General features: G+C 30.5%; 1 protein-coding gene across 9 annotated transcripts; it reads right to left on the bottom strand.

The window, feature by feature from the left end:
* Positions 1 to 439: 439 nt before the first annotated feature.
* On the bottom strand, positions 440 to 22,108 carry LOC143192736 (muscle LIM protein Mlp84B). Of its 9 annotated transcripts, none has more exons than XM_076398260.1 (11): positions 21,942 to 22,075; positions 21,262 to 21,395; positions 20,067 to 20,223; positions 18,395 to 18,521; positions 13,803 to 13,899; positions 12,512 to 12,596; positions 12,269 to 12,365; positions 8,656 to 8,952; positions 6,133 to 6,265; positions 3,835 to 4,139; positions 440 to 1,241 (listed from the first exon to the last, which is right to left on the bottom strand). In XM_076398260.1, the coding sequence occupies exons 4-11, from the start codon at positions 18,424 to 18,426 to the stop codon at positions 1,085 to 1,087; spliced, it is 1,203 nt and encodes a 400-aa protein (XP_076254375.1). In that variant the 5' UTR covers positions 18,427 to 18,521; positions 20,067 to 20,223; positions 21,262 to 21,395; positions 21,942 to 22,075; the 3' UTR covers positions 440 to 1,084. The 9 variants fall into 9 exon arrangements, with proteins under 9 accessions (XP_076254375.1, XP_076254376.1, XP_076254372.1 ...); XM_076398261.1 differs by having other exon boundaries at positions 21,870 to 22,012; XM_076398257.1 differs by lacking the exon at positions 12,269 to 12,365 and having other exon boundaries at positions 21,942 to 22,108.
* Between the last annotated feature and the right edge of the window lie 2,955 nt (positions 22,109 to 25,063).

Raw genomic sequence — 25,063 nt, forward strand, 5'->3', positions numbered from 1 at the left:
CTTAATAGTTAGTTTTTTTTTTCAAAATCATGTTACATATATTAGGTTTAAATTATTTTAATTTTAAGATTTCCGTTCCATACCATTTCTATCCCACTAAAGGTATTTAGCATTTCCGAGAACTACTCTCTGCATAACCAAGAAATAACAAATTTAATTATTTTTGCCTGATCGTAAACCGGTATAAAATTCCAAAGTTAAAAATACGCACCGGTGTATAAAAATTACACAAACTCTGACAAATTTCCACGCCGTCTTCTGGCACCGTGCCTAACGATCGTAACTTTTCAAAAAAACAGTTAAAATTACATCAAACCCACACGAAATTGATACCCAACACCGGCTCACATATTTGTACGAACGCTCTTAATAAGGATGCGATGGTTAATAGCAGGATGCGAGCATAAAAGAAGGACCAGAAAAAAAACACAGTACGAGCTTATTTTACAAGGTGTTTATTATATAGATTGAGTATGACATCTAGACAAAAAAAATCGTATAATTCATAGCGGAAAACGTTACATGTTTTGCAAAGCGCTAAGCATCCATTCGATAGACCATAAAAATGGCCGATGTAGATATATACAAAAAAAAATTATGTCTCAGGTCGACCTGCGTCGTTCGAAGGAAGTCTTTCCAGTGTTGACTGGTATCCGGAAACCAGTAGTCTGAGTCTTATATTCCCTCTGAGTCTCGTAGGTTGTGGAATTGTATATATTATAAAAAAAACATCATCTTAAAAAAATACCTTTCAAAAAATTATGCCCTAAGCTATCGGTTAACACTAATTAAAAGTCACTTCAAATTTGCGCAATCGGTTTTCTTTTGTTTAATAAGCAGGGATATCCTTGATTATATTTAGTAGAGAATATGTTACAACAGTCTTAGTCAATTTGGTCTTCGGGCGATGGTCGCTGGGCACCCGGGGGCTAGTATCGAAGATGTTGAAGATAAGTTGTTGATATTGTCCAGGCCTGTTGAATCGATATTCGCTCGCGAGGCGTCGCGACCGTCGTCGGGATGGTGAGAGGAAGACACTGAAATTGATTAAGAGAGCAATTTCGACGTTAGACTGGAGGATGACTTAAGCCATGGTGAGGGTGCCGGCTCCCATTCCGAAACCGACTCCCCTAGGTCCGAAGTTGCGACCGTAGCAGCCCCTGCAGTAGATCTCGCCGTTGGGGGCGTCGTTTTGGTTGGTGGAGTCCAACGAACGGCCGCAATCAGCGCAGCTGAAGCATCTGTAAACATTAATTGATATGTATTACGTTTTATTCAACAGTTATATGTGGTTGGAATTTTTTAGTTTTAGAAATTTAGGTTTTTATTGATTGTCTCCTCTACAAGAACATATTTCCAAACCAATAAAGGCAATTTATGAAGAAACTGGTTCAAGCCTCTCTGTTATTTCGGTAATGACTTTTTGGTACATCTGGTAATTGCATGTATTCTGATCACCAATATTTATTGGTGAAAATGCGAGGTATGAAAGTTATAAGCCATTAAATTCGATAGTTTTAACACTTTTTCACATAAAATTTTTAATTTTTAGTGCTCGTGCATGTTTTAAAATTCATATTTGACATTATATCAACTTTCAGAAACTCTAGAAAATACTTTCAGAAATTTACAGTGATCGTCATATCCCAATTGCTGGTTTTCATTTGAGTGCTTCAAAAACGTTGATGAAGTAAGATTGAATGAGAGCTAATAGAGCTCAAAATTAGTATGTATAGCTGTCAGTTGCAATTACTGTCTATAAAACCGAGCATTGAAAGAAAAATGGGCATTATACCATGGGAAGAACAGAAATTTGTTTAAGAAAGGTCGTGATTTTAATATATTCTGATTACTCCCTTTTGATTTTCAGTTATTCTAACTGATGCCATAAAATGTGTCTTTTTTTGATCGTGGCATCAAAATCGTATTGGAAAATTGATAAATAATGCTAAATCAATAAACAAGAGTTGAAAAATAATAATACATTACTAATAGAAGCCCTGTTGAAGATTATATAATAAATTCTATATTTAGACCCAGCAATCAATGCGCAGTTGAGGAAAACCTTCAAAGAACATGTCCGTCGAGTGAAAGGTGTAGTTTTTGGGTGGAAGACAAACCGAACAACTTCGAAAATGACATGGATTAAGATCATACAATAGGTGAAGCAATACTAGCATAATGGATTACCATTTAATTTAAAGTTCGTATAGCCTTATTTATTTTTCTTTTTATCGTTATTTAGTGAAATTAATTTAAATTATTTTATAACATCTCATATAAATCCAGCTTAAGAGTAAAATAGGTTCAATAAGTGAAGACAAAGTTTCAATATAAATTTAAAATGACTAGTGTTGGGAACTATCGACTGAAATTGACTATCGACTGTTTAGAAATTGACTACTTTTTACTATCGATTCTTTCAGTCACTATTTTTAGTTCGACTGATTTTACTATTTTTTACCTGTAACTGTTTCAGTCGTACTTTTAGTTACTATTTTTGGTTATACTTGTTTCATTCGACTGATTTTTAACGTTCTGGCTCTGTCGTCCTAGCCGCGACCTTGACAAAAATGTACCCAATTTATGCTTACACAGATTTATATGTAATATACATAGTTTTTGATTTTTTTGGTAGTTTGCTTGTAAACAACAATATACTATATATTAATATTATAGCACTTTGTTACAATATTTTTCAATATTGTTAATGTAATAGGGTATAGAAATTAAAATTGTGAATAATAAATAGTAAAATACTATTTTACTGTTTTTATAGCAATAGTAGGTAATACTTGGATATTAGTAGCAGGACTATTGTTAAAAATATATTTTCATTCTGATTCTGATTATGATCATTTTTAATTATTCCACGGATTAGTTTTTTTTTTTATGATTAGCTATATGTTTAATTTTTATAATGTATTTATAGTTATTGTACATTTTTAGTTTTTAGGTTTTGTTTAAATTCTATTGAGTATATTTATTTTAGAATATTATTTAAAAATAGCAATCGACACATTAAAATACAATAAAACAATTGTGGCGTTTACTTTTTACAAATCCACAGAACATTCAAATATAAAAGTAATTCTACTTTATTTAAATATTAATATTCATAAATTGTAAATTGCTTGTTATGTATTATTATTATAATAGCATTCAGTAATTATTTTTTTCCTTTTCTTTTTTAAAGTTAGTTCGTGAAGGCATTTGTAGATCTCTGTCTCGCTTATATTACCGTTGGAAAATATAACCACATAAAATAAAGTGCCCCAAGCAATTATCTCCGTCCTTTCCTCTCTCGCAATTTACACAGGAAAGAATTCGTACATATTCGTCTGGCATCATGAATTGAAAAAAATATCAAACCGTGCATTTGACTGAAAATAATAATTACTATTTTCAGTCGCTAGTTTTTTGACTATCGACTGTTTCGACTGTTTTCGGTCGATAGTTCCCAACGCTAGTTATGACTAACATGCCATATTCCGCAGAACCCCAATCCCCAACTATCGCAGCAATAGGGGGACCATTTTGTCGAGGTTACCAAGTCAGCAACATAAAAAGTGTAAGGAAGTTTCGTCTTGTACAGACCACCAGATCACATAGGTCTTAACCAATAGAGAATAAGTCAATCCTCGGAAACATAGACAGTGAGTACAGTTTAGTATTTGAATTATAATGATATGTATTTAAGAGATAACCACAAAACTTGATATAATCAATCATTAGGTCTGTGATATGTCGATTTTTGTATTGAAGGTGCATATTATTGTATCATACAATCAATGGAAGGAGCAATAATGGTGATTGAAGTATTTAGTTTGTTACCTCTTATGCCAGAGTCCGTTCTTGCTGATCATCTGTTCCGCAGCGAATACAGCGAATCCACAGCGTCTGCAGCCTTGCCCTGGAGCACCGCGTGGACCGCTGTTGGGGCGGGGGTCGTGGATGACTGGGGCAGCGCCGTCGGTGGAGACAAGGGTGGGGGTGTGTCCAAAACCGAAACCTTTGGGTCCGAAGAGTTTACCGTAACAGGCACGGCAATGGACCTCCCTGTCGGGACCGTCGCAAGCCAGAGTAGAGTCCAAGGGACGGTGACATTCAGCGCAGTTGAAGCATTTCTTATGCCACATCTGAAATTAGCAATTAATCAGTATAAATATCGATTAACATAAGTCTATGAATTGTGAGATGTATTTAAAAGGGATTGTATAATTTATGACTTAATTTTTACAAGTTTAATCAGGAAAATATTGTCCACAGCTTTTTTGATATAACATACCAAAAAAAAAACCAACGATTTCACGCTTATCGTAGCGTTTTAAACTGTTTATCGTCTACGACGTTAACAGGAAAAAGTAGTGGTTGGATGGGGCCAAATCAGGTCGATATTCCTGGTGCAGGAGAAGGTATTTCCCATCTTATATTTAAGAAAAGTTGCGGCTCAGCTAGGAGTTACCCAAACGTTTATAAATAGTTAGTTGCGTCACTCCTAGCTGAGAATGTAAACTCTTGTGTATTTTTCGTTGAATGTTCATTCAGGAGGGTCGAAATTCTACATGTTCGAGTTCTAGGAGCTGTTGAAGGTGTTGCTTAGCACTAAGATCGAATTTACGATATTACATAACAATAATTACATATTTGGTAAGACAAAACATCAGCACCAAAGGCGCTACAAATTGATTTACCTGCTTTAAAATAAGTTGTTTGTGGCCAAATATGTTTTTTATCATTTACCATCGATATAATAGGTCAATTGAAAAGTCCTCCGCCTGATACATAAATGGCGCTACCAGAATTAAATTTATATGTTTTTTAGCTAGCCCTAACACTCAAAAGATGCTAGTATAAATTTGAAAGCTCCCCGATCATTAGTTTGTGAATTATAGCATTTTGAGTGAAGCAACTTTTGTAATTGTGAAAAAAACGGATAAAAAGGAATTTCGCGTGTTGATAAAATACTGTTTTTGAAAGGAAAAAATACAGTTGAAGTAAAAACTTGGCTTGATGCCGAGTTTCCGGACACTGCTCCAAGAAAATCAACCATAAAGGATTGGTATGCTAAGTATAGAGGTCGTTAAAAGAGCAACGAAGACAGTGAACGCAGTGGATACCCAAAAGAGGTTGTTACAGATGAAGACGTCAAAGAAATCCACAAAATAGTTTTGAATGACTATAAATTGAAATTGAATGAAATAGCAGAAACTCTAAAGATATTAACTGAGCGTATACATCATATCATTCACGAATATTTTGACCAAAAACAACGACGAGATGATGATTCGAAGCAGTATTTGAAGATTATCAAGCATAATAAAATCGAGTTTTTGCCTCGATATATGACAATGGACGAAACATGGCTCCATTATTTCACTCCGAAGTCCAATCGACAGTCATCCGAGTGGACTGCACACGATGAACCCATGGGAAAACGCAACAGTCGACTGGCGAGGTTACGGCGTCTGTATTTTGGGATGCGCATGGAATAATTTTCACTGACTACCTTGAAAAAGGCAATCAACAGCGATTATTACATAGCATTATTGGACTATTTGAAGGACGAAATCACCGAAAAACAAGCGCATTTGAAGAAAAAGGAAGTGCTGCTTCACCAAGGCAATGCACCGTGTCACAAGTCAGTGAAAACGATGGCAATAATCTATGAATTGGGCTTCGAATTGCTACCTGATCCACTGTGTTCTTCATATTCTGGCCCCTAGCGACTATTTCCTATTCTCAGATCTCAGAAGAATGCTCGCTGGGAAGAAATTTTCGTCGAATAAAGAGGTGATCGCCGAAACTGAGGCCTATTTTGAAGCAAAAAACAAATCGTACTACAAAAATGGCATCGAATAGTTGGAGGGTCGCTATAATCAGTATATTACCCTTGAAGGGAATTATGTTGAATAAAAAAAAACTAATTTTGCCAAAAAAATGTGTTTTACTATGGTAGGCCGAGGAGTTTTCAATTGACCTGTTATTTAAAAGGAAGTTATTGAAAATATAATTGGAAGCTTGGATAAAAACTCTGGGTAAACATTAAGCCATTAATTATGAAAAGTATTGTTGATGAACTAATTATTGAGAACTTTTTAAAATATTTTATTTTATATAAATTCTACTTACGGTTCCTTTAGCTAATTGTTGTTCAGCAGCGAATACCATTCCGCCACAACGGGGGCATCCTTGACCAGGTGGAGCTTTGATGGAAGTAGTGTCGGGGTTATAGAATGGACGATTAGCAGAAATTTGATCTTCGCTGTTATGGAAACAAATTCCTTATTATTGAGTTCATCTTTCATTTTAAAATACTCATTACTCATCCTTTCGCTCTGTTAAGTGGGTTTTTAGAGTGATATAACCTCTGAATTATCTGGAAGAGCATTGATAAATTCGAGAACAGATTGATGCCGTAAGGAATTGAGAAAAATATTTCCAAAATTAGTATTTAGTTCCTTGTTTTCACAGGATGTAGAGTACCAATAAAGTACAAATAAAGTAATAATAAAAATAAACATTACCAATAAATCAAATACCAATGCCATTATTGGTTTTTGTTTTATTACTATTTTTTTATTAATTTTTGCCTCCATTATCCCACATTGTAACCTTAAATTTAGTATTTATAAAAAGTATAATAGTTAAAACAATTGAAAGCTAGTTTGTTTGCTATGACAAGTTTTAATGTATTGGGAGTTTAGTATATTAATAAGTTCAACAAGGTTCAACAACTGGATAAACCACTGGAACTGGAATCTCAATGATGACAATTTTGATTTACTATATTTTTACGCTACATGAATACTATAATTTACTATGTTTTGTATAACTAATTACTTAAAGCATTTTAGCGAATAAGTGTTCTTGTGTATTTTCGATGTATAATTTCCAATAAAAAGGACACATATTAAGTCCTGAAGACTAACTTATAAATTATTATATTCCCTTTGCCATGTTAACCGTTTTCATGTTAATTGTCGTTAATAAATTATAATATTTTTTGAAAATTTCGTATATTTGTTTCACCAAGATTTTAAATATATTTCTTGAATAATGATGTTTTGTTTTGTGGTTTTGTAACGTTCAGATAAAAAAAGCTAAAATCATTGTATAAAAATTGAAGGCATGCTTGAAAATGGCCATATATATTAATAATTTTACTATTAATTTCCAATTTATCAACATTCTTTATCAATTTTTACTAATTAGCTTTCGCCTATTTATATCCCCAAAACTAGAAATATTTTTCTTGAATAATGATGTTATAAGCCTAGATAAAAATTATACTTTAAAAATGATACTATATACCCGAAATACACGAAAAACAAGTATTTATAAGGTATTATTACAAGTATTAAATATGTTGATATGATATTTTCCTTCCTAATAAGAAGCAAAATCATTACTATTCTTACTCACTTGGTTTCAAATATGTGAAATTTCAAATTATCAAATTATATAATAAAAGAAGCTAAGGCAGGTATACGACAAGGAAGCGTATTGGAGTCAATTCTTTAGCCATTTGACCCATATGATATATCACAAATGGAAAATATCACTATGGGTATATTTTCTGATGACAGAGCGATTCTTGCTGTCGGAGATATAGCTAGAAGCCACATGAAAATTACAACAGGCAAATGACAATATAAATAATTGTACCCACACTTGGAAAATAAACATTGACGAAAGTAAATCTGTGCATCTGCAGTTCACAAAAAATCAGGAGACAACCACCAATAAAAATAAATAATATCATTCTATATAGCAACAATGGTATGTATCTCGGAATGATCTTTGATACAAAACTTCGCTGGAAGGACATGTAAAAAGAAAAGGACAGAACTGGAGTTAAAATATAGAAAATTATATTGGTTATTTGGAAGAAAATTACAGTTATCAGTACATAATAAATTGCTATTATATAAGCAAGTATTGAAACGGAATATAATTATGTGGATGTTCTGCGAACACTAATATAAATACAATAAAAGTTTTCCAGAACACAGTCCTGAGAAGTATCGAGATTTTCAGATACCGACTGTCTCCCATGAAAGCAAGATACTTACAAGGAAGCATGATGACAAACTCCATTCTTATGTCAATATCGAAGTAATACAACTCTTGGATAACACCAGGACAAGACATCGACAAAAAATCAAACCATTTGATCTTGTGTAATGTAATGTAGTGATGTACATTTAATGAAAAACAGTAGTGTTAATACATAAACATAATTACACCAGAGACTAACATAGAGTCGATTTATCCTCCTAGATATATAACATAATTTTTGAATTTGATGCCATAATGAATGCCATGATGAATAATCTATGAAGAGTTGATCAAGCAAGATCAATCACTATATCATTAAAAATGTATCACGTAATGCGATTTACATGTTGGAGACATAATATGTTATGTCATTATTTCATTAGAAATAAGGCTGGTTGAAAACGGTGTATATTACACAAATACGTATTTGGCTCCAAATTTAGTTTGTATTATTTTAATTTAAATTTGATATTCTACCACTCTAAATTTTCAGCTCTCCAACTTTCATTCCTCAACATTCATTTCTCAGTTCAATTCCAATAGTGTTCACTATTTTGATCAAAGAGTCTTTACCAGAATTGAATTTATACTTACGTTAAACCGTCAGTTTGCAAGAATCCGCTTCCGCAAGCGAAGCCGTATCCGTGAGGTCCCCATTTCTTGCCGTAGCAAGTCTTGCAGTACACGTCACGGTCGGGACCGTCGCAAGCGATGATGGAGTCCAATGTCTTGGTGCAGTCGCGGCATTTGAAGCACTTGCGATGCCATGGGCGGCCCTTGGCCAGCACTTCTTCAGCGGCGAATACTACGCCACCGCAACGTGGGCATCCTTGGCCGGGTGGGGCCTTGATGATAGCGGTATCGATAACAGTGATCTTTGGTGCTTGACCACTAAAAAAATTTACGTTATGATGGATTTTGATTCTTACATTCGACTCTAAACGATTCTATAAACATACAAGGTCAGTACTTTCTTTCTTTTATAAATAAACTATAAGTTTTATACATAATTTTGCTACAATTTTGTAAAAACATATCTAATCCCCAAATTCATTAAAATCTTCTTTCACTGCCCAAAATTGCAGCACATATTATAAGGTTTTTCACTGCCCAAAATTGCAGCACTTATTATAAATATTTTCAGGTTTTTTACCACTATAAAAATTTGGAATCTTCTCCTGTATATATTACCCTCAGTTTTCGTCAGATTGCACCGCCTGTGCCTTATATCAATAGTTGTTTCGAGTTGTTAGAATATTCATTCTTAATTTTATAACGAAATACATCTTTGATGATAAAATAGAAAAATTCATTATTATTGTTGTGATTTGATGATTTGTGTTTGTTTGATTTGAAGAAATCTGCTACTGAATCCCGTCAAGCATTTTTAGAAGCTTTAGCAATGCTGCTCCTTCATATGGCAGTGAATGTAATGGAGAATTGAGAGTATTCCTGTATATATGATGGAATTAGTAAGGCGTAGTGTAGTACGAACCAAGTGAAATTATTGCTGCAGATATCTACCGACATCAATGGAATAAACTAAACGATATATTATTGCAAAAAAGGCCAGAAATAGTAAGTAACTGATGTAAAGTCATTATCTTGCATGAAAATGTTCGACTACACATTGCAGGAGTTCTAAAGAATACATTCTTGTAGTCGAACAGGAAGTTCTACCATACCTAGCGTATTCACCACACAAAGCAATGATTACAACTTGTTCACATCCATGGAGTATAGCTTAGCTAGCATATGATTTCGAAATGCTGAAGAGGAACGAACATCTGAAGATCCATATGTAGAAAAAATTATAGGAAATCATGGAAAATACCAGGTCGATTGAAAAGTCCCTGACCTGATACATAGATGGCACTACTAGAATTAAATAAAAATATATAAAAAGGAATTTCGCGCGTTGATAAAATATTACTTTCTGAAGGGAAAAAATACAGTTGAAGTAAAAACTTGGCTTGATGCCGAGTTTCCGGACACTGCTCCAGGAAAATCAACCATCAAGGATTGGTATGCTAAGTTTAGACGTGGCAAAATGATCCACCGAAGACGGCAAAATTGAATGAAATAGCATGTTATTACTCTAGAGTTATCAACTAAACGTTTACATCATAACATTCACGAATATTTACGGGTATGAGAAAGCTCTGTGTAAAGTAGGTGGACCGTTTGAAAGACGAAATCGCCAAAAAACGACCCCATTTGAAGAAAAAGAAAGTGACGCTTCACCAAGAAAATGCACCGTGTCACAAGTCAGTAAAAACGATGGCAAAAATCCATGAATTGAGCTTCGAATTGCTTCCTCATCCACCTTATTCTCCAGATCTTTTTTTTCAAAAGAATGGAAAGAAATTGAGAGGTGATCCCCGAAAGTGAGGTCTATTTTGAAGCAAAGGACAAATCGTTCTACAAAAATGGTATCGAGAAGTTGGAGGGTCGCTGTAATCAATGTATCACCCTTGAAGGGAATTATGTTGAATAAAAAAACTAATTTTGACAAAAAAATGTGTTTTAGTATGGTAGGCCGGGGATTTTTCAATTGACCTGTTATTTTTATTAATACATTTTTCCTAATATTATCTAATATTTTAAAGAATGAAATAATCTATCATGGATACAATATTTATTGTAATATTTCATATAGAATATAATTTAGAAAACTATAATACCGCCTGACATTGGTTTTACAAATAAATTGAACATAAATATTAGGTCATTATTGCGGAAATTTTGTTCAAAATATGAACAATTAGACAATATTTCTAATAAATAGCTTGTGTAAAATAAATTGTGACAACATATTGAATGTATCCTTTTATAAATCATGTTAAACAACGTAAAACACACAATTCATCATCTTAGTTTCAAAAATATGTTAATGTGAATTGAAGTTTTTTTGTTTTCTTATATTTAGTTGATCATTCCTCTTGCCTGTTATTAACTGTTATTGATTATATTTTGATTGAACAGGATTTAATTGATGATATTAATGAGACCCACATTTGTTTCTATCTGATACTGAAGTTTACATAGGAAAGCAAGATAGGTTTTGATTTATTATGATATATCATGTTATCAGTACTACTAAACAATAATACAATTTGACAGTAGTGTCTAATTATAAGCACACCTGTTTGCTTAATAAAACAGATACACGTCTTAGATTATAAAGAAAAATATGTTTATTATGATATGTTGCGAGATACTTTGATTGAATATGAATAAGATGTATGGATTGTCACCGAATGTTGCACATCAATATCAGCTTTTATTTATATTGCGGTTAATATATTAATCATGTAAGAGATAAAATTGTATTTGAAATAAATGTTTATAATGCAACAACTATTTATTTTCCGTGTCTTATTTTTCAGATATTATATAATGTGAGTCATCTGTTGGTTTATTTAATTATAAATGGCCCTGATAATATTACTTGTATATGCATATATTTGCAGTACGAACTATACAGTTTTTTTCGTAAAATTAAATCATTTAATCCAATGTTTGGTTGAAATAAAGACACATTGGCTGGTGTAAGAAAATTCGGAAAGATATAGCGTGACATTGGTATTTTTATGTAAAACAATAAAGTTTTGATTTTGCTTAAACTATATGTGAAAATTCCAAAAAACCTCACTTCCTAATAATCTACCACAAATAATCAATCATTGTTGTTTCAACTTGTGCTACGAAAAAAGTGTGGCCTTCTGATGAGCTAACTGCAGCTTTATATTAATTGAAATTTATTATTATTATTATTATTATTATTATTATTATTATTATTATTATTATTATTATTATTATTATTATTATTATTATTATTATTATTATTATTATTATTATTATTATTATTATTATTATTATTATTATTATTATTATTATTATTATTATTATTATTATTATTATTATTATTATTATTATTATTATTATTATTATTATTATTATTATTATTATTAACATAAAGCTGTACTCTCTTCAATGAAGAAACAACAAATTACAGCCATAGTTTCAAGAACATCATCAAAAAGACATTTCAACATTACATATAAAAGTGTTTACTGAAATAATAGGTCTAGATCAATTTCATTCAAATTCTACTTATAGTTTATACATGTTTGTATGTTTATATATCTTTAAAATTGTTTAAAACAACACAAGACAACACAACACATGGCGCATCTAAATATACCTCTGCCATTCAATATCCAAAGCGTCTGACATAAGCCCCAGGAAATGACCTCCAGCATGGCCAATGCCACGAGGCCCAAAGCGTTGAGCATAGCAAGCTGCACATAAAACATTAGTTAGCATTGTTGCCTCTGAACTTATAATGCTAAGCTAAGACAACTAAAAACTCCGGTATTACTTATCACTGCATTTCATTAAAAAAAGCGTGTAGATATGTAAATAAGCATCAAACCAATCAAATTACCTGACAGAGAAGGTGTCGCTCTGCAAGGTACCACCACCTTGACCATAACCGTAACCTTTAGGTCCAAAGTTCTTTCCATAACAGACTAGATCATGAAGGAGGCAAAAAATGATAAGTAATTTTTATTGATACATTTTAGTGTTGGCTATGTAACGTAAATTTCAATCATATCGGTATAAGTATTACAAGTCATATAAGTATTACATGTCCTATATCAATCATATACTAGAAGCTGCATTTTCCTTTTTTAATTTACTTAATTAATTTAAGTACTTTAGTACTGGTGACATGTTTGATAGAAATATTAGTATTGGTCCAGACGTGTTCAGTATATATTAATTCAATACAATCATAGAGAAGGTCATTCAGATGAGGAATTAGAGGCTTAAACTTGTCAAAATCATTATGACAGATTACTATTGACTGTAACTTTTAAGAAGAAGTATCATTTCGCTCTTCTTGTTATAATCATTTTACTGGGAAATTGCGCTAAAACAAGTCATACATGACATATTTGCTTTGTGAAAATCCTGAGATAACTTTATTGTCTTGAAATAAATCAGTTCTTGAAAAACTAGATACTTAAATTTAATTAAATGAGACTTGATGAGGTATTTAAATAGATACTTGCAGCCAAGCCATGTTGCATCGATCTGAGCAAGTACTAATCAGAAGGCGCTATGTCTGGCGAGTAAGGTGGATGTGTCACACCTTCCCTTTCGAGTTTCAAGAGTGCGTCCTTCATAACTTTATATTTTAACTTTATAGTACATCTATGCACCCGTTATTCGCTACTGCTGGTAATGAATCAATGCGTTGTTCAATTTGCTCAAATGATATCAGTAGACATCTGTAATAACATATTACGCACCGTACGCACGGCAATACTTAAGGTGGTATCGATTTGCACGGGTCTCTTGGATTATTGGAAAGTAGGAAATGGTATTTTTAGTTAACCATTATTTTAATTAGAGAATATCGAATATTGGTATATATATATATATATATATATATATATATATATATATATATATATATATATATATATATCGAATTTAGTAGTTAAATTAGGATGTTTAAAAGTTCTTTGCACTGCAATAACATGCATTACTATGGTATCTAAATATGGTTTGGAAATCAGACTGGGGCAAAGCAGTCAAATATTAAATAAAATATTTTGCAATTAAAACCCATTATTAATTTATAATAACTTTCTGAGGTTTAAGTTCTTAACCTTATACCGATAACGATTGTGTGTAAAGTGAATTTGAAAATGAAAAATGAAACGCACCTTTACAGTAGATTTCCTTATCGGGGCCTTCCGTGACGTTAGTGGAATCCAATCTTTTGCCACAGTCTCCGCATTTGAAGCAAGATTTGTGGAAAGCCTTGAATTGAAACAGCCATTCTCAACATAATTCGAACGATACCAAAACATATATTTAAATTTATATCCAATTAAATATGATATAAATTTCTTTATTCAATATAAACTATTTTTATTATATTATGAATATAAATATAGTTTATTCTAGATCATTGGAAATAATTTAGGTAAATCTTTAGAGCAAGAAATACTATTTTTTATTATATTAATATATTTGAGTTTGATTTTATTATTTTATAGAGTTGAATATAGTCGTAAGACAAACTGTGATGTTCTAAATCAAATAACTTAGCTAACTCTAGACATTATGAAGATAATATATGGCTTGAAACTTATTACTATGTATATAAGGCAGTTAAAATATATCTTCTCAAGTTAATTTATGAATAGTAGGTGTGAATAAAAATTCAAATCAAGATCTTTTTGGAAAATATCTAAAAGTCTATGTAAACAATATATCTCATCTAACAAAATATTAAGACTTTTACTTGTGAAGTATTGCTTTAAAAACAAAAAAGGATGGATAATTTTTCATAAATCCAAATCTAAAGAAGTGCCTTAATAACGATCCTCTGCAGGATCTATTAGCGTACTTTCAGATCTTTAGAATCGAGGAATTAGAACAAATATTGTATTGTTTCTAGAGATCTTCCAATTTATCTTATATATTTATATGTAAAAAATAGTAGAATGTTAGAGACAGCAATGATTATCAGTTTACATTAATTAATGTTTTGATTGCATATCTATTTTTACTTATATATGAACTATTTCATCTATTCTGTGTATTTTTCCATCATTACATATCATTATATCAGTCAGGATTAATGAGTGTTTTGATTGCATATCTATTTTTACTTATATATGGACTATTTCATTTATTCTGTCTATTTTTCCATCATTATATATCATCATATCAGTTAGCATTAATGAGTGCTTTGATTGCATATCTATTTTTTACATATATATAAATTATTTCAGCTATTCTGTCTATTTTCCATCATTATATATCATCATATCAGTTAGGATTAATGAATGTTTTGATTGCATATCTATTTTTACTTATACATAAGCTATTTCATCTAGTCTGTCTATTTTTCTATCATTATATATCATCATATCAGTTAGGATTCATGAATGTTTTGATTGCATATCTATTTTTTACTTATATATGAACTATTTCATCTATTCTGTGTATTTTTCCATCATTATATATCATCATATCAGTTAGGATTAATGAGTGTTTTGACTGCATATCCATTTTTACTTATATATGAACTATTTCATCTATTCTGTGTATTTTTCCATCATTACATATCATTATATCAGTCAGGATTAATGAGTGTTTTGATTGCATATCTATTTTTACTTATATATGAACTATTTCATTTATTCTGTCTATTTTTCCATCATTATATATCATCATATCAGTTAGCATTAATGAGTGCTTTGATTGCATATCTATTTTTTACATATATATAAATTATTTCAGCTATTCTGTCTATTTTTCCATCATTATATATCATCATATCAGTTAGGATTAATGAATGTTTTGATTGCATATCTATTTTTACTTATACATAAGCTATTTCATCTAGTCTGTCTATTTTTCTATCATTATATATCATCATATCAGTTAGGATTCATGAATGTTTTGATTGCATATCTATTTTTTACTTATATATGAACTATTTCATCTATTCTGTGTATTTTTCCATCATTATATATCATCATATCAGTTAGGATTAATGAGTGTTTTGACTGCATATCCATTTTTACTTATATATGAACTATTTCATCTATTCTGTGTATTTTTCCATCATTACATATCATTATATCAGTCAGGATTAATGAGTGTTTTGATTGCATATCTATTTTTACTTATATATGAACTATTTCATTTATTCTGTCTATTTTTCCATCATTATATATCATCATATCAGTTAGCATTAATGAGTGCTTTGATTGCATATCTATTTTTTACATATATATAAATTATTTCAGCTATTCTGTCTATTTTTCCATCATTATATATCATCATATCAGTTAGGATTAATGAATGTTTTGATTGCATATCTATTTTTACTTATACATAAGCTATTTCATCTAGTCTGTCTATTTTTCTATCATTATATATCATCATATCAGTTAGGATTAATGAATATTTTGATTGCATATCTATTTTTTACTTATATATGAACTATTTCATCTATTCTGTGTATTTTTCCATCATTATATATCATCATATCAGTTAGGATTAATGGGTGTTTTGACTGCATATCCATTTTTACTTATATATGAACTATTTCATCTATTCTGTGTATTTTTCCATCATTATATATCATCATATCAGTTAAGATTAATGAGTGTTTTGATTGCATATCTATTTTTTATTTATATATAAACTCTTTCATTTATTCTGTCTATTTTTCCATCATTATATATCATCATATCAGTTAGCATTAATGAGTGTTTTGATTGCATATCTATTTTTTACTTATATGTAATACTTATATGTAATTTTAGTGTATTTGATCTATTCTGTATATATTTATATATACTGCATACCTTTTCTTTATAAAAAAAATATACGTTAAGTTATTTTTTTAAGCCATAAAGTTGATATTAATTGGATATAAATTAAATATTACATGAACTAAAATCTGACGTCACATAAATTCGTGATGACGGTACCCTTGCATGCCAAATCATTAAACATGATAAATTAAAATGGCATACCAGTACAATAAACAAAACCATCAGGGCCGTCACAGTGAGAAGTCGAATCCAACCATCTATCACAGTTTCCACATCGGAAACATATTTTGTGCCAACCCTATATGGTTAGGATGAATTTAATATTTATTTTATTTTTTTTTAAATATTTTTTACATTACTTTGATATGATTATTTATTACTTTATCATGATATATTACGTGTGTAAGTAATCGATACGTGTAGTCTAAAAAATTATATAGTTCGAATTGAAACTTTAAAATATAGGTTGTCTATAGGCCAATTAGTAGATAAAGATCCAAGTCAAATGCAAAAGTCACTACATAAAATATTCGTCCAATAGCGATATATAAATGTTTTAGAGTAAAATAAATTAGACAGGTCTCACAGAAAGAAGTGCTAAAAATTATTTAGTTAATTCTTGTTATTGCCTTTATTGTTCCTTTATAAAGAAAAATATGTAAGAAGATTTAAGATATTTTTAAAAATCATTTAATATTAAGTACCAAACATAGTATATTATAAAAAAGAAACTGCAAACTTATATACGTATTTCTTCTTTAATGCTTTTTTTGGCTTATACATATTTTACAAAAAGCCACCATTTTAAAATTACTTATGCATTTTAAATTAATATTTTGATTGTATATATAGGAAGTTTTTTAATTGCTTTTATGAAACTATGATTAACAAGTGCATTTATTTTCAGAATATGGACATGAATTTTCTTTTATTCTTACAATACATTAGTTGTTCATGATTTATCAGCTAACATCGTTATAAATTTGTGTTATGATTTCAATGTATTATGCCTATAGAGAGTAGTATCTGTCTTAAGAATGTATACTTAATAAATTATGTTACTATGATAAACTTTTAATGAATAAGATGTAACTTCATATGATTTTTTAGCGATATTGTATATATAAAGGTTTCTTCTAGCCTCATTTCTTTATATTCAATTATGTAAATGAAGTACTTCAGAGGAAGTACTTACGAATATTACATAAGGAGGAAGTAAAATGAAAAAATGCTATTTGCACGAAAGACAATAACTAAGTTATAGTAAGATCCAAACCATTTTCTTGATCAAATTAGACTGCACAGTTTTATTACATCTGAAATATCAAGATGGTATAATAAAACTTGATAGAATAAAATAAAACTAGATACAACATTAAATTGTTTTAATACTTGTATAACTTAACATGTGATTGTTAAGTACACTGTAATTGATGAAAACTGATAAAGACTATATTAGATAAATAATTATTAGTCATTCCCTTTCATTACGTTACTATGTGCAGGATATTATTTTTTATTTACTTCTATTTTTTAACCATCTAGTAACGAAAATATTCTACGTAACTGTAGTATGAAACTGTAAATCTTTTTTTGAAGATTTGCTGTTATTTTATGATTAAAGTTAATTATTTTTATATAACTTTTACCATAAAAATATAATCACATTGCTTTATTTATTATTGAATGTTTGCTTGTTGTTATGATATCTTTGGAAAATTTTATTGACTATGTTTTGCAATTATTTCTTTACCGATATATCTAAACAACTTAGTTGATCTTTTCAGCACCACTATCTATTCTTGGCTTATCAGCTTCTGATGTTTATCAGTAATTTAGAGTCTGTGTATAGATATGTAGATACATATTTTTTTAAAATGTGTTGCTTCTGGGAAAACATCACTAACTTTATTTTTCTTGGTCACTGGTTTTAAGATTTATTAACTGGGAATACTTACACGTCCTCGAGCAAGCATTTGCTCAGCAGCATATACGTATCCGCCACATTTAGGGCATCCTTCGCCTTCAGGTGCTTTAGCGATAGCTTTTGGCAATAATGGAGCTCTGTTGACTACGATGTCATCCCTACAATGAGACACTACATTGATATGCTTTCAAACGAGATCGTATGTAACGGCAGATGTTATAAAAGCCCTTAATATTTTAATGAAATATTTTCATGAAACATAAAACAAGTAAATCAAACAGAAACAGGTGCACAGAAGAGAGAACACAGATAGTGCGAGAGGTAAAGTTAGCTCCGTCTTATTCTACGCATTAAGCTGTTGCTGGCTATCTAATAGAAAGACAGAAAGAAAAAAAAAGTTGAGTACAAATAAGATAATCGTAATGAGAGAAGGATGACTGCTCCCGGCTTGATTATGATTATTATTATTTTGTTATTGGCATTATTTCAATCTAAGATAATCGAAATGATCAATCTAAATTGAGGGCACACTCCTTATCCCATCACAAGTAAGGTTAAGGAAGGTAGTAATTGCTGTGTTAGATGGTAGCGCTGCGTTTGGCCAAATATAAATTAAAAAAAATATGTTCTCACCGTTTCGGCTTTTGTCACATCACATATCCATCACGAACGTACACCGAACAGGACAGATTTGATTTTGTGTGATTTTATTTCGGGGGGTTGGGGTAGGATACGAGGGACAAGGACAAACACAGGCAACAATATCCACAAAACATTTTGAAGAAACAAAGCAATAACAACAACACCAACAAAAGACATGGCACTGGACGGTTTTTTAGATCCTGATGAGAATCGTGAAAGAGTTTGTTCAATAATGCTTAACTGGATATCGCGCCAGAAAAAATAGCACAACCAGCATGTTTGTTTTTAAAATTTTAAGTTTATTATTATTGTTTGATTCTAATCCGCTTATTACAAAATAATAATCGAATCTTATGTAAAACGAAATATAAGTATTAAATTACTCTAAATAATAAATCTATATAAATAGTATAATGTATCATAAATAAATAAATTATAACTTTGGATGGATGAAAAGAAAAGGTGTGATGACGACACTTTCTGATGGTATTGCTCGGTCGTCCCATAATCCTTTGGTCGATTCAGTTAGTTACTGTGACACAAAAAAAGCAAGTCACGCTTCTGAACAAAATTACTCGTGGTATATATTTTTTTTGGCATCGGCTTTAACGAAGCAAGCTAAACACATCTGATTAGTGTTCAATTAAGCCACATTTTCTCATGGTTATTAAGACAATACTGTTTTGATTTGACAACAAAAAATCATCGATACCCATCGAAATATTCACTTGATACGATAAAGCTTTCAGAGGTGTTAGCTTGCGATATTGAGGCAGTAATAAATAAAATTATGAACAGATTAAGATAAGGAAAGCCCTCAATTACAGATTAAACGTATTTGGCCTTCTACCGATAACCAAACTAACGAATGATGTTAAGACTCTTGCAGGAACTATTACCGAACGAAAAATTGAGATGCATCAGGGGATATTTGGTTCGTGAAGCTATCTATGTACAATGAACAATTTCGGTCCCATATCCACCTTGTAATGTCCCATTTTTGTCGGTTAATTTATTCATTCCGTCAAGTCTTCGGAGTAAAACTTATATACGATACTCACCCTTGGAGATGGGCACCAGTGTCCATGCTAAGGCATCCAGCACCACCGCCAAATCCGTAACCTTTGGGTCCGTATTTGCGAGCATGGCAGTTTTTGCAGTACAATTCAGCTTCGTGTTCGGTGACGTTGGTGGAATCTAAGAATTTTCCGCAGAGACCTGCAAACCAGAACATAGAGCTTGTGATTTTTTGCCTTCTTCTTGCATCTCGACGTATATTATCGTTAATTGGTTCGATATAGTTTCGAAATAATTAGTGTTCATTGTTTTCCCGTACTTAACTTTATTATTAAATTTTGGTCGATGCTAATATATCAAGTTTCGGAGTCTGTAATATATTCTGTTATCCCGGTTTTATCTTGCCTAAAATAAATTGTTTCTTGTTCTACTTCACAGCTCATTCGATTGAATTTCTCAGGGTACAGATGTAATTTATGTTTTTAATTGTAATTGTGAATATCTCTAGCCAATAATATAAAATTCGAGAAGGAATAACCACCCCAGTCAAGACGTTTACCAGGCTAGGTAAGACCGGATGTCGGCTCATGTTAAGTAGTAGGTCCAGTCCAAATAACTCCTTGTTGATACATAGTTTTAAAAACAATTATTTCTTATGAACTTATTAGTGAATGATGAACACTAATGTATATGTATTTAATTCAATGTCACACGTAGTCGAAGTGACGAAGAGACGGCTCTTTCTATCAAGTATTATTTAAAAGCATATTGTGTATCAATGTTTCCGGATGTTAATATATGTTTAATTTTTTAAGTCAGATCTTGATGCAGCGTTATGAATCCAGGACTATATCGAATGAAAAGTTTAATAAAGAGGTGGGATATCCCATTAAAAGTTTTTAAAAACGTATTGGAAAATTTCTTCGATATCAAATTTCTCTCTTCGAAACGACCGAAGGTTAAAACAATCTTCGTCGGTTTGTTTTCGAATGGTCATTATGTAAACTGGAATAATATGTTATTGACCAGCTGCACCATATCGTTAAAATCTCGGCTTGGCCAAGATACGTCTCGATTTATTTTCCCGAGATATTTTTAACATTTTCCGAAACCCGTCAGCAAGAAACAAATGAATCACGTCCTTGATGTATTTTCGGCGATCGGTTTGCGTAATATCAGGCGGTCGAGTTCCGATTCTATACTGGAAAAACAACCGGATAACGTTTAGGGACAACTTACCGCATTTGAAGCAAGACTTGTGGAATTTGTATCCACCAGCTACGCGTTCTTCAGCGGCGTAGACGGATTTTTGGCATTTGGGGCATTTTGGGTTTTCTACTGGCTTGAAAGGCATTTTGAACTATTTAGTCGACCTGAAAGAAATTGATTATGTGAATGAATCTCGTTTGAAGATCGATCGCGTTGTTAAATGTGTCTCTATACTGATATTTTACTCGGTGATAGTCGGTATTATCGCCGTTATATATAATGCGACCGACACTGATTAGTTAAGGTATCGCGGAAAGATAAGAATCCGGAAAAATCAACGGAAGCGGAAAGGAAATCTGTTAATTAATTGCCGCGGCTCCTTACTAGGCCAGTTGGCTCGGTTCCAACACGTCGGAATGTAAACAGAAAAAATCAAAAATAGGCGCGGGCCTGGATCCGAGCCAGACGCGGCACCGCGTGAGTTACCTAATATGGAAGCGGTCGGATACGTTTACCGGCAGACTACCGAACTTATAATCGACACACTGCACACAATCGGCTGCGTACCGTTCGCGATGTCGGAACTTGGTTCCGCCGTTTGTTCGATCGATATAGAGACACACTGTATTGCAACGCACTTGTTGTTCTGTGACAAAACCACTCGATTAAATTTTCTCTTCTCTTTTAGAGAGATCTGATTTTAGTCGTACCTGGTCGGATCGTAAAAACAAAGTGGTCTAGGAGGGATCCTCTTAGAAACAACCACCGTATTCGAATGCAGGGGGAGCAGGCCGGACGAGCCTAGTCTATGGACTTTTTGCACACGGAACCAAGTCGGGAAGGTAGGGAGGCCGTATGAACTCATCGACGGCCGTTTGGAAGGCGAACCGACGGTCTATTTTTGTAGGACCGGCGATGGATAGCGGGGTTTTAGGGAAAATTCTGCACCTTTTTCAGGAATTCGATATCACCTTACCTGGATAAAAAACTCTTACGTAGATCAGGGTCCGCGGAATGACCAATCGTTAGTAATGCTGTATTTTGATACGGGTAAACATCTGTTCAAAGCCTAAATGGCCATCGCTACGTTTTCAATCTCAATTTTTATACGTTTTTTTTGTTAATTGCCTTTTACTCTTAACCAATATAACCAATGTTAATTTTGTGTAAGTATTATTTGTATAATTTTTTGATTTTATTAAAGAGACATATTTCTCCCCCTATAAACTTAAAAAATACGCAAAAGATGTATATATGTATTAATATTTTTCATGTTTTTATTTCTCTATTTTTAGACCTTGATCATTAAAATAAAAACAATTTGTTACCATCATTTTGATAACTAATACATGTTTTTATTGGTTTTTAAAATAAAGTTTAAAGTTTAAATAATATAATGTATCATAAATTAAAGTAAACCGTTTTTAATTTACATTAAAAGTAATTAATTTTTTCGTATATCTCTTAGTATTATGTATATTTTGCTAATTAAATATAATAATTTTGAAAATTTTTAAATTTGCATTAAATGTTTACATTTTTTTACATATCAGACTTTTTTACCAAGTATTTTTAGTTAACTGTATTTCTCTAATCTTTAGGCAATATCATTTAATTTAATGATAAAATGGTATAATGCATCATAAATTAAAATGTAAAAATTTGTTAATACATATCAGACTACTGTATAAAATATTTTTAGTTAACTAAGTTTTAATAGTTTAAGACAGATAAAATAGTATAATGTATCAAAAATTAAAAGTAAATTTTTTAAAATTTACATTAAATGTAAAATTATCTTACTTAACATACTTTTTTAACAAATATCTTTAGTTAACTGAATTTTAAGCAATAGTATTTAAATTAGAGATAAAATAGTATAATGTATCATATATTAAATAATTATAATTAATATATTAAATGTAAAATATTTTAATGCATATCAGACCCCTTTATTAAATATTTTAGGTTAAATATATTTTATTAGTTTTCTTTTTATTATGTTTTATACTTACAGTTATTTTTTGTAAATTTTTAAATAAGATTTTTTATGTATTCTATAAAAAATTTAAAATTATAATGAATTTACAGTTTTTTTTTAAATTAAATTTGTAATTCTATTTTTAGCAATTAACAGTATTATTTCTATATACATGTATTAAAAATGTACTATTTCAATACCTCTTATCTATTTTAATTATTAAATAAGATATTATAATGTATCATAAATAAATTATATGAAATAATTTTCAAAAATATACGGTATTTTTTTACTCATTTAAATAAAATTTCGTATATCCAATTTTATTCAAAATTCTTGGTTTTTAATGTTATTTTTAAAAATTTTAAAACAGTTCAAAATTCGTAAAAAAATTTACTATAGAAATCAGTGTTGCCAAACCTACAGATAGTTGGCGACGATGCAACTTTTTATGTATTAATAAATGGACGAATTTAAAAATGTTCGGATTTCTTTTGTTATTGTGAATTTTATGCATTTATTTTCGTTATAAATGTAAATCTAACGGTTATAATTATAGAACGAATAGTAAATAAACATGTTTATTATTTCAGTATATATATATATTTTTTTTCCGAATATTTATATTTAATAAAAATATGTTACAAATAAACGTTTAATAGTATTTCAGAAAATAATTAGTTTAATTAAATTTACATTACATAATAGTTAAATGTGTCTTTTGCTTTGGTATATAATAATTTATATTCAAACAACTTTCTCTGCATTTTTCCAACGGTAAATATTTTCAGTAATGTATATTATACAATAACAAAAATAGAGTATGATTAACATTTTGTAGCACGACAAATTGAAAATATTAGAAAGTATTGTTTTATAAATATATATATTAAAGTAAAGTAATTTATTTTCTATCAGACACTTATAAACTAACATGTTACTTCCATTACCATGAAAGATAAATAGGGTTTGGCCATGACTCAAACTATATGTATTTAGTCATTATTTATTCAGGAATAATATACGAATTTAAATAATATATCTATTTTTATAAACTAAATATTCATTCAGCTGTTTGCCTTTTAATAAGTATCAGTTTTAAAATAGATTTCAAATGTTTTTTAGAAAATATTAAATTATGAAGTTAATTTTTGTAATAGTATATTATAATTTTATAAGACTTTTTTCTTGCTATTGAATAAATTTACAATTTCTTTTTATCATATTGTTAAGTCGTATATATATATATATATATATATATATATATATATATATATATATATATATATATATATATAATTATTGTTATATTAATATTTATTTATTATTTGTCATATTCTATTACTCTGTAATGTTAAATTATATTCTTTTTTGGAATTAAATTTAAGGGTGTAAATTAAATTTTTACATTAAAATAAATATGTTTTAACTATTACTGTAGTTTTCCTTTTTGTAGTTCATAGATTCATTCATTAATCTATAAATTCATTAATTAACAAAATCATATATTATTTATTTGGTTTTAATGTGTTTTAAATCAGGTTCAGTTGGCACAATGGTAAAGGTCCTCCTACTGTAGCGATAGTCGCGAGTTGGAATCTTGCTGGGGCATGGCTGTAATTTGTTTTTGTGATTCTTTAACAATTGTGATTATCCTTAGACAATAGTGCAACATCCAGTAAGAAAAGTAATTTCAGTCACGCCAGTAACCACGCTGGTTAAGACCGGATGTTTTCTGGGATCATCCCAAGTTGGTTACTTGCCAGTCGGTAAGGCTTAATACCGAGGACCGTGGTTCGGACACCACGTTAAACAGTAGGTCCAGTTCAGATAAATCCTAGTTGCTAAAAT

Source organism: Rhynchophorus ferrugineus, unplaced genomic scaffold, assembly GCF_030347505.1.
Source record: "Rhynchophorus ferrugineus isolate W39M unplaced genomic scaffold, kcgeb_rfMv2 rfM3, whole genome shotgun sequence".
Lineage (NCBI taxonomy): Eukaryota > Metazoa > Arthropoda > Insecta > Coleoptera > Curculionidae > Rhynchophorus > Rhynchophorus ferrugineus.

Excerpts from the sequence above, each read along its gene's own strand:
- LOC143192736 (XM_076398253.1), bottom strand. The coding sequence starts at position 21,376 with ATGCCTTTCAAGCCAGTAGAAAACCCAAAATGCCCCAAATGCCAAAAA. Across the intron at positions 16,735-18,394 it reads AAATGCTTGCTCGAGGACGT|GGTTGGCACAAAATATGTTT; the intron begins GTAAGTATTCCC and ends CTAACCATATAG. Across the intron at positions 8,953-12,268 it reads TTGGATATTGAATGGCAGAG|TGGTCAAGCACCAAAGATCA; the intron begins GTATATTTAGAT and ends AAATTTTTTTAG.